This window comes from Telmatherina bonti, assembly GCF_933228915.1.
Source record: "Telmatherina bonti genome assembly, chromosome: 20".
NCBI classification, from domain to species: Eukaryota; Metazoa; Chordata; class Actinopteri; order Atheriniformes; family Telmatherinidae; genus Telmatherina; species Telmatherina bonti.
The window spans coordinates 16,486,161-16,500,302 of NC_136618.1; the positions used below are offsets into that span (position 1 = coordinate 16,486,161).

General features: G+C 39.4%; 1 protein-coding gene across 1 annotated transcript in view; it reads right to left on the minus strand.

The window, feature by feature from the left end:
- Positions 1 to 257: 257 nt before the first annotated feature.
- cUnh8orf34 (chromosome Un C8orf34 homolog) overlaps positions 258 to 14,142 on the minus strand; it is a gene marked incomplete at both ends in the record, with an annotated part of 65,824 nt that continues 51,939 nt past the window's right edge. The window contains 6 exon segments of the mRNA XM_079259634.1: positions 258 to 353; positions 357 to 394; positions 856 to 894; positions 3,626 to 3,722; positions 5,806 to 6,296; positions 9,942 to 10,068. Of these exon segments, the coding sequence (XP_079115760.1) occupies positions 258 to 353; positions 357 to 394; positions 856 to 894; positions 3,626 to 3,722; positions 5,806 to 6,296; positions 9,942 to 10,068 (888 nt within the window).

The following is a 14,142-nucleotide window of genomic DNA, read 5'->3' on the forward strand; positions in this document are numbered from 1 at the left end:
GCATAATAGTTTGATTGGATCAGTGTCTCTGGTCTTCATCACTATAGGCCTGTGAAAAATGAAAGACAAAAACATTAGTCACCTAGAAACCAGAATCAGACACATTGAACCGCTAATAGGAATAATAACTGAGGCAATTACTGTGAAATAGCCTTTTAATATTTGAGCATGTCATGGACAAACAACATGAGGTGGAAAATGGGGGTTGGTGCTGCCCAGTAGAGGTTCCAATCACCATATTTCACAATACACTGAAGTTATGGGACAGCAGCCATGGGCTTTGAGTTTTGTTGCCATGGCAATGCTCTAGCCTCTCTGATAGACAAGCAACAGCAGCAGCCTGCTCTCAGATCTCAGTCCAGACTGGCACACTGACACTGGGAACTGTGGGCACCTTCTGAGCCACAAGAAGGGGAACCGCAGACAACCTCAAACCAGACAGACTTTCTCCTTCTAAATGTTGATGCTGTGAAGTGACGCTGTCTGCTGCATGTAAACTCAGAACCCAAGTGACTTAATGGAACTGGGCAACGGTGTTCCCGTCTCCACACACAGGCAGCCTCAAACCAATCAGCTCTCAGAGCTGCTGTGCCCTCCATTTAGCCTGTGACGGTAATTGAATGGCCCATAAATGAAGGTGGAGGCTTCTACAGCAAGTCAACCATTGGTGGTTATGTGGCTTACAAGCTGTGGCTCTACAAATGAGATCACTGACAGACACCGAGTCTCTTTCAGTCTGAAGTAGTTGCTTACTATAGCGAAGCAGCATTGCAGGCTTTTTGTGGCTCAGATGAAACAACAAATTAGGAGCTGAGCCCTTTAGGTCATGACACTTCAAACTGTTCAGAATCTTACCTGAAAACACTGATCTCATGTTGGCATCTCGTGAACCACCTAAAAGACATGAATTTAGAGTATTAGTCATAATCTTCCTTAGAAAATCATCAAGTTTTAGGAAATGCCTTGTTTGCAGTCTCACAAACAATTATGTTAACTGTAAATTACTGTCATAGTTTATCTAAATCGTTTAGCTAGACTAGAATCTGGAAGTTTTTCTGCTGCTTCAGAAATACAAAATACAGAACTAAAGAAGCAGAGTGGTCCCATTTTCTCATGCATCTCACAACAGGAAGGAAAATAAGCTCAATCTCATGGTGAGGGTATGTTTGTTACTGTTTGTGCCTTCCATACACTCACACGGGCTGTACATTTTTCAGCGTTTCTTTCAGGGACTGTATATTAGTGCACATGCTCAAAAGGTTCATGTCCAAAACACATTTTTCTGATTACTGGTGTATGAACAATATAATGGTCCTGTGAAGTATATAAATCCTCAAAACCATAAAGACTTGTAGCAGATTTATGATATTGACAGTAAATTTCTTCTAGGTGGACACGTCAGGCGCGTTGAATTCCTGAACATGCTGCGCGGACTTGCCAGGATTTAGACATGGCAAGTGGGGAAAAGGGGGCAACTTTCATCTGTATGGGGGAATGTGTGGCAGACACATTGTGGAAGTTTATGGAATAACAGGAAATAGCTACGGATTTTCCCCTATTATTTAGCTCTCAGTTAAGACACATCGGCTGAGATTCTGTGTAGACAGTTTACCGCACTAATGATGTGGACCTCAAACTTACTGACGCACAACAGCATACCAGTACATGCAAAAGCATTTACTTCTCATTTTCTTGCCAAATGGGGGTAATCAAGTGGTTTATCTTCAATTTGTTGGGATTTTCTATTGATTTTAAATAACAAAACATAAAGCAATGTGTCTTTTTTTTTTTTTTTTTTTTTTTTTTTTTACATTGTTGCAATTTATTTATGTTTGGCTCATTACATCATCGAATAATTTGAAGGAGTCACTAAATAGTTGCTCTATTTGATAGATTAAGCTAAATTTCTAGCTTTTATCCAAATTTCTCTCAAAGTTTACCGAAGTCATAGTCTTGGTTCTCTCTAGTGAGGCTGACCTTTGTCCTTAGCGATATAAAATGCTATCACATCATAAGTTATTCTGTTAGGCATCTGTGTGACCTGAAAACATGCCCCCCTGTAAACACCCCACACACCAAAAAATCTGATTAAAGGGGCAAACGTGACGTCTGAAAACAATTTTCATGTCTTGCCCTGACTAATACTATTCTCATGCACTCACACTGAAACATACGAAGCAGATTTCAGCGCTCAGTCCTGCGGGCCTTCTCTCACGCCAGAAGGTGCTTTGTCACGTCTTGTGGCTGTTTGGTCTCTGTCAGTGTCTCTCTCCGCTCTCTGAGCCACGTCTAATTCAATCTGTGCTTCATATCCCCTCTCAGCTTGCCATTACCGTTGCCAAGGCTTTAGAGCAGGCCCCCAGGGGCTATTAGGAAATCGTATCCATTCATTGCAAAAGATACAGATTTGGCAAAACAACGACCCTCCGGAGGAACATGTCAGGGGGTTATATTTCCATGTGACAACCATTCGCCTGCTTGATCTTTTCTTTGACTGGAATTCTTGTTTCATAACATCAAGGAAGTCTGTCTCTTTTTTTTTTTAAATCCCACATGCAGATAATTTTCAGTTTGGGAAGTTGATGAGGACTCTCATCTAATTCTTTGCACGCATCTTTCATTACGATCTAGATGCAAAACACTGGTGCGTAACTAGAGGTGCTGACAACTACAGCACGAATGTGAGTTTTGGAATTTAGTGTACTTGTGATTCCCCTTTGAAAAAACATGTAGATACATAAAATTAAGGAGCAGAATCCTGAGAATTTTGTGCAGAGCTCAAGAAAAATCTGATATAAGACCTTACATGGGCTACAATACATGGGTATTTTTATTTTCCACCCAGCAGGTCTGTAGAAATACGTAATGTTTACCCAAGTCATTCTTCATTTAAAGCAGTAAATTCTTCCCTAAATCTCAAAGGATCTGAAACATTTAGCTATATGTTAACTAATGCTAAAAAAGCATAAATCTGACAGTTCCTTTGTGCATCACAATGTATTGAGAAGTACTTAGTTTCAGTCTGGGGAGGCTTTGACTATAGGGCCTTACTGCCACATGCCCTCATGCAATTTATGGACCAGAACCTTCCAGGAGGTCTAATCTAATTCCGTCATGTTCGAAGCGAGTTTAATGTGCTTCACTGTATTAGAGCCAGTTCCTTACTGTGACTGGATTTATGACGTTCAGCTAGAGCCATTCAAGTCTATCGACTAGATCTTGATAGAGATAAATCTCTCGTATGATTCCAGAAAAGGACAATTTACATGGCAACTTTCCCCCCACTTAAATCCCTGACAGTGAAATTTTCAGCCTTCGTGTTCCATCTACAACTTTCACAAGGACTATTTTACTTTTGTCTCTTTAATGCAGTCATATTTCATTGCAGCAAAATGACATAATGAAATAAATCTCACATCTGACAGCGAGTGAAAAAAGCAGCTGTGAGAAGGTAAAGTCATTAAAGGGGCAGGTTTGAGAACTATGGATTCGCCTGAGACCAACAACTTAACTAGGCTGTGAATAATTACTTTCTCCTGTTACAGGAGTCTGGATCGACACATGATAAACAATCAAATGGAGAAAAAAAAAACATAGGGAGCAAGAGCAAGGTTGGTTCACTCACTCTTATCCTGTTCAGGAGGCTCCAGTATGTCACTGTCCGTATCACTGGGAATATGCCAAGGCTGACGGATGGCCATTAACTGCTGGTAAAATTCATCCTGAAATACAAAAGGAAAACAACACTAGTAATGAAATATGGGAATCATTCAGACTTGCTTAAACAAAATAAAATAGATGAAATGAAATAGTTTACAGCCAGCACATCTTCTTTGGCTAGAATCAAATTCAAATGAATCCATATTGGATGAAGGTAATAAACGGAAAATGTCTCTGTTTGCTTTGTCAAATGCAAAAAAAACCCCAAAACATATAAACTTGGAAAACTGAGCAACAGAGCTCATTCGGCTGGTCTCTTCAGTTTTTAGATTTCCTGTTCAAAGAAGGAAGGTTGGTCCACAGCTGTTATCATGACCACATCTCTACATTGCTGAAACACATAACTTCCATCAAATTTAATACAAATACAAAACATCCAACACTTTATATTGTTGCATTCTGTCTCCAAATTTATAAATTTACAAAAATCTCAACTGAACTCAAAGTTTAAGACTGATCAAGACTTAAAACATGCAAAAATATTAATATCAGTTTCATCAAGGCATAGCATGAATACTCGTTGGTCCAAAGTTTTATGACCACATATCTGGAAAAATATGTTTAATTTAATTACTGATTCAGTTTCTTTTTCTTTTCACTTCCGCACTAAGTTGTATGTATAGTTTTGTAAATGAACCAAGAGGCACTCACTGTGTGTATACTATGAAAGCAGCCTTTAAATGTACTGCATTCTTTAACTTAGATGTGGGAACTTACTATACTTACGGTACATTGTGAGAAGGTTCCCAAGACAGCAGCACTGATTTTCCAGAGGGTGAAGAAGGCTTGTTTTATTTTATTTAATTTATCTTTTAATAACAAAAATCAGTTTTAAACAAACTATACAAGTAGAAAAATAACACCATTATTTTTCCTTTAATTTCTGTTCACCAGTATTCGTGCTTTCAGGATTCTGCCTCTTTTTAACCAGACTTCAGTCTTTCTACAAGAGACCAGGTGGCCTCAATAAAAGCAGACTGGCTGCACTGAAGTAGGGTTTTGGATAATGTCACTAGGTGTCAACTGGTGTAACTGTCAAAAAGTATACAAAGGGACTGTAAAACTCCTGCCCACTTTTAAGAAAGCCTTCAAAAAAGGCTCATATTTAACAGTGCTGCTGTTAAGTAGATCATGAAAGAATTATAAGAAAGAAATCCCACTGAAACTACCTCTTTAATACCAGGCTCATTTTTCCACAGTAAAATGACATCCTACTGTACAGACCTCCATGGCTTGCCACCAAACCCCACACGAAGTGTGTGTGTGAGTGTGTTTGGCTGATCATGCATGTGTGTAAAGGCTCTCGTGTTTTATACTCATTTTAATTCTCTTCACATGCAGCGCACAGACTCATTGTCATCCTACTGAAACTTTATCATAAAATACCATGACCCAAAGTTTTCTCCCATGTTTTACGTATGTACGTACGTACACTTGATCTATTTCACTGTAACATGTAGAAAGTGATGGCCATGGGAGATACCAATCCCATCTGAAAATATCTGAATCTGCTTATTTGCTTTCATTTCTCTTCCATTTGCTGACAGTTGATCCCACGTGCAGCTACAGCCAGCAGACAGCGAGCTCAGCATCACGTAGACTGGTGAAGCAGCAGGAGTAAACAGTCAGGCTTACTGTCTAGTGGTTAAGCAAATATACAAAAACATAAGAGCAAAAATAACAATTTTGTGGTTTGGTGCGCAGGACTTTCTTTTCCTGACCTGTAATTTTTGCAGTCTGGTCATGACCATCTCCAGGAAGTCAGAAACGATCCTGTCCCTCTCACTTTTACATCTAACAGAGTCAGGCTCACCTTTTCAGATAAAATAACTTAACTGCTGGTAGTCTTTTAACTGACAGACATGAGAGTCGTACTTAATCTCTCATCTGAGTCCTGAAAGGTTAGGGCTCCTCCAGATGTGTTTGTATTGGAAGTATTTGAGTCTTTAAAGTGAATGTAGCCACAGTGCAACACAATCTCCTCTTCAGTGGTCATATGTTTTAAACACGACTGACATTAATAACTGCCTATATGAGCTCTCAACAAAGAGGGAAAATGTGGAGGTTTCAGCTTGGGGGTCTTACCTCTGACAGATATGCCCGAAGGCTGGCACCGAGGCTGTCTGTAGTGCTTAGCCCTGGAGGGGTGAGCAGCGGCCGGGGATGTGTTGGCTGACTCGTGGGAGTCACAGGGCGGCTCCGCGACCTCCTGAATGTCACCTCTTTGTGAGATCCAGAGTTGAAAGTGGAGCGTGTCAGCAAGCTATTTGGGGTCAGGGGTCTGCTGGGTGTTCTAGGGGTTTGAGTCCTGCTCCCAGGGTTGCTGGGAGATTGAGTCCGACCCATGACCAGGGTGGTGGGCTTGGGGTTTAGCAGAGGTAGGCCGATGCTACAAGGCTTGCCTGACAGGCTGCCAGCTGGAGACTGGGGTCTGGAAACAAGGCTGGGAAGAGGAAGTGTGTCAGGTAGCGTCCTGTGGCGCAGAGGAGTGTGAAGTAGACTACCATGTGGATTATTGGAGCTGCGAGTGGTCATCTTTCCTACTTCTGCGAGTTTGGCCAAGTCCTTTTCAACCTCTGTTGAAGAGAGGGAGAATGAGTAAAATATGTTAACAACTTCAGGTAAAACTTTCCCAAAAAATTAAATGAAAATACTTGAAGTGATTTTAATTGTAAGTATGATGGAGCCTGCAACACAATGTAAGAATCCCAGTTAAACGCTGTTAAATGAACTTGGAAGATTCCAGCGTGACATCAGGCTTGTTTGGATCACTATGCAGAGGCTGTGCAGTGAAGCTGGTTTACGTCCCACCGGACAGATGATTCACAAATTTTACTGAGCATTAAAGTGGGCGAGACTGCTTGCTTTAATCCTACTTCTGGGTAATGATGACAATATTTATAGACCTTGTAAACTGTGGTGAATCCGGCTTCCTCTGTTAGAAAAAGTCCCAAGCTGATATACAGTAAGTACAATATGTCTTTTTTCCGCCTTTCCCTGACAAAAACACATTTGTTTGCTTCTATTCGAATTCAGTTACTTTTCTTTTTTTTTTTTTTTTGCAAAAGAAGCGATGCTGCCAAGTCCTGTGATCAACATCTGGCTTATTTTTCTCCATGTCCGATGCTTTTATTCCAAACTTTGGCAATCTTTAATCAACAAAGCAGTCTGGGAGTTATCATCTGAGAGGCATACCTTCAGGAAAGACTCACCAGGAGTGAACATTTCTGGAAAACTGTCTACCTTAGACATTAAATAAACAGCTATAGCAAGCATGTCAACTATTTCACAAACCTTGACTTCCTTGTTTTTGAACAAATGATGTTTTGCTCCTACACAAACAACATTTTTCTACAGTAATATGCAACACATGTGTCTGCTCACTGACAAATACCATTTAGCATGCAAAGCAGAAAACGTCTGCAATACAACCCTGGGTTCACATTTGGGAAAATTCAATTTGGAGTGTGTTTACATGTGTATTCAAAATGGTTTACAGCAGCATCCTTTGGGGATCAAATTAATTTATTTATTTGACAGCAGATTACTGTTTACATGCTTTAGCAGCTCTGATTGCTTTTCTAATGTGCTCATGTGTGCTGAATGACTTTCATTTTGTAAGGGTTTGGTTTAAACACGTAAATTAAAAGGTTTAAGTTGGGATTTCTTGTTCATTTTTGCCCAAAAGCTACAAGATTGTTTAATTTGTTTTTGAATAATCATCTTAATGTGACAAGAAACCTCAGGGCAGTATTTCAAATCTATCTCTGGTTTACAAAACATCACCATGTCAGCTTAACCCAGTCCTGGCCATGGCAATGAAATCAATACTACATGATGTAAAAATGAAGTTCCACATAGAATATCCAATTCTTGAGTTTTTTCCCACCCACAAAAATGTCTGGTGTTATTATTATATCATGCTGTAAACAGGAAAAAACTAGTAAATCTCTTTCCGTAAGCCTGATATTTCCAGCTCAAGATATTTACCCTCCTAATGATAACACTCAATGTTTTAGATGGTGAAAATCTTCCTCCTTCCCTTAAATGGTCACTCCACTTATCATCCAGTGTAAACCAGTACTTCTGACTTCCTGACATTAAAGAAAGGCCCATCAAAAGCATTTTTACTGTGAAGTTTTGCACATTTCAGTATATTTTCTTGACTATATTTCTTACAAAGAAACTGTCACTGACATTGATTCAAAATTACAACTCCGGCTGATCAAAAACAGAACATCAAAAATACATCTGGAATGACAAGACTTGATCCAAAACTCAAGCAGAGCAAAGGAAAAGAAGAAAGCAGGGTGGAAAATGAGACGGCGAAAGAGACAAGAAGAAAAAGAAACAGATTGAATCTATTAAAGCCTTTGATCAAGAAGCAGTTGCACGTGGTGAGAGAGTACACAGCCACAGCACACTATAAAAGCATTCAGAACTCATGCAATCTTTATTGGGTCCCTCCTCTAAAAATAAACAAGCGTGCTAATGACATATCATTTGCCTGCAGCTATAGAGAATACTGCTTGCTTCAATGAATTAGAACACCACCCACTGTCCCTGTTTGGATGAGAAAAAAGTACGCTTTCATTTTGCAGAACTTCAATACTTTTTGTACCAAAATGCAATACCAAAAAGACTACCAAAATGCAAATCAAAACATGGCATTCAAGCTTTTGAGCTTAGAAAATATTAAAAATGGATGCAGTCATCAGACACATCAGGAAACTAACCATATTTGCACTTTAAATGGAGACACAAGCCTCGTTTCCGCTGAGGTAGGGTATTTCACTGCTCCAAAAATGAGGGTTTTCAGTATACCCCCTTTCCTACTTTTCCAAACTAAAAGTAAAAAACAAATTAACAGGTTTCCTGAATTATCTTCTTCATATTTACTAAGTATGGCAATTAAAATAAACTTTGTGAGAGTTCTTATAACCCATTAACATCTAAGTTTTTATTTAAAACAATCTTTGAAAGCTTTAAACTGTCCAAAGTGGTACCAAGCAACGAAACTGGTGAGCAGCCCAGTTTCAAGAATGACAAATGTATTTTTAAAAAGCTGCATATTTATTATGAAGCATCTGTTGTCAGACACATTCTCCTCAGAAATAATGGAAAGTTTTTATTTTTAAACTAAACGTCCAATGAGTGTTTATTTATATTTACACTGTGTACATTAGCCCAAAACAGGTGATGCAATAGCTACTTAAATGGGGTAACATTTTAAAAAATGAAACATGAGGGTCAGGTTCATGACATGGAACAGATTAGCTGCTACTGCAGGTCTGAAATATTTGGAATAACTTGCTGAAAGACATCAATGGGACATTTGCACGGCACTCTCAGTCTGAGCTTACAGTAAGTCTTTGTAGAACAATCAGAAATCAAAGCAATCTGATAATCTCTGAGGCCCAAGTTGGTCTACGCTTCACACAAATAGTCCTCTTTTGGTGGCTTTGTAAAGAACCACACTGTTTTGTTTTGATGGCAGGTAGTCCATTCACAGTATATGAGCAGAAGAGGTCACAGCAGCTCCACATGTGACTCAGCGGGACCAATATGCTTCGCATAACCCTGGTGTGTCACAGTGTGATGCTGTCAAACAGAATGGGAGGACATTCATAAACAAACAAGTGTGTGACACATGACACTAAATGGCAGCATTCCCCCTGGCCTCCACTTCAGACTTTCATGTGATTCATAAATGAGGAATTACTTGATCTTCGTGACAACAAAAGCAGACTCTGACTCACGCAGATGTCACATGTGTCAAAGACGATGCGTAAACTACATGAGGAATGATATATTTCCAAACTGCTGCACTTTGTTGGGAAAATCGGTCAGCAGCACAGACATGCTGAAGAACTAAGCTAAGTTTAAGAGTGTAACCGAGGAACCTGTTATTACTGGAACTATGATGAAATCCCACCATGACAAAATGACTTACTTTTAGAATGAAGACTAGTTTTTAATTAAGCAAAACAATCTTTTAGCCAAAAGTGGCTCATGCTTTAGCTGGATTCTCTCCTCAAGTGCTATCTAAACCTCTTTCAACTGCGTAAGTCATGATTAAAATGTGTCTGCAAAGTATTTAAATAAAGCATTTGACCACAAATAATTATTACAGCTTCTACCTCACACAGATAAACTCAGTTCCTCTGAAAGGCACACCACAGGCACATGTTTATCACACAAACATACACGCAAGTGCCTACCAGCGAGCTGTTTGCCCATGTTCTCCAGCTCTTTGGAAAAGAGGGAGTCACCCAGTAGCAGGCCCGTTGGCCCAGCAGAGCTCCCACCTCTCACAGCCTTCAGATCAGCCTCCCAGACAGCCTGACGCTAGTTAGCAAGAAGAACAGGGGAAAAAAAAAAAAGGGTAAGTTTCATTACAAGAAAGACCCTTCAATTAACTCTTTATGTAATTTTCAGCTATTGCTGGAAATATCTGAGCCATATCTGCTGGGAGGAAAAAAAATGAGCCAATTATTGTTTTATGGGCTTTAGAAAAACACAAGAAACCACAGCAAGTGTAGATGAAAGCATACAGCACGGAGTGAACTCTGTTAAGTGAATGTGGGGCGCTAGACAGTCAGTAGTGGTTCAAGACATTTTTGTGTAACTATCAATAAATCTGTAGGAGCCAGTATGCATACTGGTGCGTTGGCATCGAGCCTGGATGCAGCTGACCCACCAACACTTAAAGAACAATATAAACGGAACTGCTCCCTGCTGCACAAAATATATCTTTCTCTTTTTATTTTACAAATATAAAAATGATCATATTGCAAAGTTAAATGAAATCCAGCTTGGATCATATGAAAAGGTCAAATTTTGGGCAGTTTTTTTTTTTTTGCTCACACCATTTCTGGCCAAGTGTACAATTTGGAAAGGAAATTGTTAGATAGATTAAGCTTTGCCAAGTCCTGTATGGCAGCTAGCTGAGTCCTGCTTTTTTATTTTTTATTTTTCATTTGATAGCACAAGTGGCCATATGATTTGTAGAGTTAATGGACCAAGTGCACAAGAGCCCCAAGCACAGGTGAGAAATAAAACTAGATGGTCATAATTCCACCACATGCAAGTTCAGTTACACAGGATAAGTTATGATACCTCTCATGCCAGCACTGACATCATTTGATGTGCTAAGGTCTTAATGAAAGACAGAACTGGCCTGACAAAGTGCTGATACAGAGGAGGATTCTGGGACATCTGGTGGTGTATGTATGGCGTAGTCTCCCAGCAATATTTAGGAACCATGCAGTGAATAGCAAATAGTAAAACCAAAATATAAGCAATATCTTGGGTATTTGATCTTGTCCAGGACAGTTAAACAGATACATACTGCACAATGAAAATGGAGAACAAAACAAATTTTGTAAGTCCACAAGTTCAAGCTGCAACAAGCCTGTTAAAGAAACCTGCAAACATTTCAGCTCCCCCAGGTCTTGCATTGTGGTATTTAACTTAATGTGGACTGAACCAGCTGAAAGACGGGAGGTAAAATAAGAGTCATTCACATTGGTGAGATCAGAATTTCAGTATAAAATATCACTAGGGAAAATTAAAAAAAAAAAAAAAAGAATGCAACAGAAGCAGTGATGGAAATAATTTCACTGATGTGGTTCAGCATGCTTAGAACAGATATAACCAGCCAGGGAATGCTTTACTGGTTTTCACCAGCAAAAACCAGGTGCTGGTTCTGGGATGGTGCTGACGCTGGCTTAAAAACGGTTAACTTTTATGTAAGGTAGCAAGCTATAGATACACATCATTAGTTCAATGTAAACATATCTTTTTACATTTCTGAATGGATGACGCACGGCTTTCAGCAAAGACCCCAGTGCAATAAAAGCTTTGTCCCCCCCATTGTTCACTTCCTTTTCCTCACTGTACTGGGTTTTAATGTCACCAGTTATTGTTGAGGTTTTGTGGGCTTTTTCCTGTGTGGGTTTTGTGTCTTGCTCCTCTTTCTTGGGTGTGGCTTCCAGTGCTGATCTGATGGTTCATGCAGCTAGGTGGGTCTACTGACTGCTGCTTCCTTAAAGGCCTGGATCTGCTCTTCAGCCAGTGCCAGTTCATCTGCTTTCCAGTAGGACTGTATGGCCAAGTCTGTTACATTTCAATGTCTGAAAGATGTTTTTTGCCTGATACAGCTTACAGAATGTTTATTAAATATGACTAGATGAATGATGGGGTTTTCTCAGCTAAAGTTTTGTAGATGAATATTAACTATTGAGCTTGTCTGTGAGACTGGAGTGAAGGCCAGTTTAACAGTGGTGGGTACTAAAAGAAGCTCCAGTCATGAAACAGATAGCATCATGGTGACATCTACTTTGTAAAGAGTATTTCAAGGCAAACTTGTAGACATCACCATAGACCAGGATAGGGAGCAGTGTCATTTTTCCAGGCATTGTTTTGTGGAATGTGTCAAAGAGGATTTGTCATGGGAGAGAAAACCAATGGGGGATTTGACCTTACTGAGCTGCACATTTGCATGTATTTCAGGAGATTTTGTTGCCAAGCCAGATTCCAAGATACTTAAAGTACTAAAAAAAATCTATCTCACAGCCATGCTGGGACAGATACATACATTACAGGACAAACAAAGTTTAAACCAGAACCTGGCCAAGCACGTCTCCTGATACATGTTTATCAAAAAAGAAAAAACTTCCATGGCAATTTGAAGTTCAATGTAAAGAAACAAGAACTCTCAAGCAAAAAGCAGCAGGAAGGAATCTATGTCTGTGAAAATGGTAATATAAAGATGAACATATTGAAAAGCAGGGGAATGTGTTTGTGCTGTTAATGTGGTCAACATGATGTGCTCATCTTTAATTGCATATGAGAGCAAAAATCCTACATCACTGTGAAATTAAATGTTTATGGCAATGTGACATAATTTACCATCTCTCAGAAAAGTGTGTTCAGTTTTGCTCTGTAACGCAGTGTGTTATCGTTCTAAGCTTTCCACAATTCAAGACTGAATTTTTTTTTCCCCCGTGGAGGTAAAGTCTGGTGAAAAACAAGAGAAGATGCTATTCTCTGATAAATGACTGACCATGAAACTCTGGGTCTACGGCATTGATCTCTGTGCCTGTCAGATACATGAGGCATTTTGTGGCTGCAGAACCACAACTCCACAAGCCAATCCTTAATTACAGCCCTCATAAAGCACCAAGTGGAGTTGAACATTACAAGTGGATCAACTCCCCAGCTTTATTTCTTTTTCTGTGGTGGTATCTCCCCAAATCCAACTGCATGACATCACCTACTCCTCCTCTCGCTCTGGGTCTTCTCAGATCTGGCAAACAAGGCCACCAACAGATCCCCACTTTTTAATTTACCATACGTTTTATAATCATTATTGAAGTCTTAAGTCATTAAATTTGAAGGCGTTGCAGGGAAAATTCTTTGAGAAAACCAGATCCAGATCTCTGGATTATATTGAAGATCAAGTTTATTACAGTGCTTTAGAAACCATTCTTTGTTCAAAGCAGCAACTGATATAGATTTACTATTATAAACATTATAACATCTGCACTAACTCTAAAGCTTCTTGTTCTGTCCACACTAATTAGGACCATGCAGTAGGTCCTGGAGACAGCAGACTTAGCAGCGCTATGACCAGTGGTACTGCATGGTCCCCGAAGTCTGACAAACAAACCAAATTTACTGAGGCTGTAAACAAGTCACATCCACAGAGCACATCAACACAGAAATAAACATGTTACCAAATATGTAAGAGCAGTTTTGATGTGTTTGGTGAAGTCATACATATTTAAAAGGTTAAAAGGAATATATCAATGTGTAAAATCTAACATTACAATGCAGAAAGAAAAGCTAGACGGTAGATAGGAGCAAGAAGCAGACTGGCTTGATTAGAGTCCCAGAAAGGTTATAATGAAGCAAAAAAAAAATCCCCCCCCCCCCCCAAAAAAAAAAAAACCTCCACTCACTGACAGTTATTGTTCTTATCAGACAATATATGACATAAGCACATACGGGTTGAACTTTGTTTCCCTTTGTTTTGTTGCTTAGATTGGATGCTTTAATCTACACAGGAAAAGAGACGAGAAGGAATGTCTTTTCATCTCCAAAATAAAGAGTGCCTATGATTTTCCAATGACTTATGGGTATATTAATGTCAGTGGGGCAAAACCCAACTTTTATAATCCCCCTCCCACTGTTGCAAAAGTTTTTTTAAAAAAAACTGAAAGAAAAAGGAGGAGAGCCCTCTAGTGATCAGCCCAAAATGACAAATATGGATCTTGTTTTTCACTAAATTAGTTCCACATTTTAAGCAAAGAAGACAGAAAGGGATGTTGGGAGTCTAATGTTAAATATTTTATAGTCTGCATGTGTGCAGCTGTACGTGTGTGGTCAGCTGTAATAATCACCGCAATCTAGGGTTCG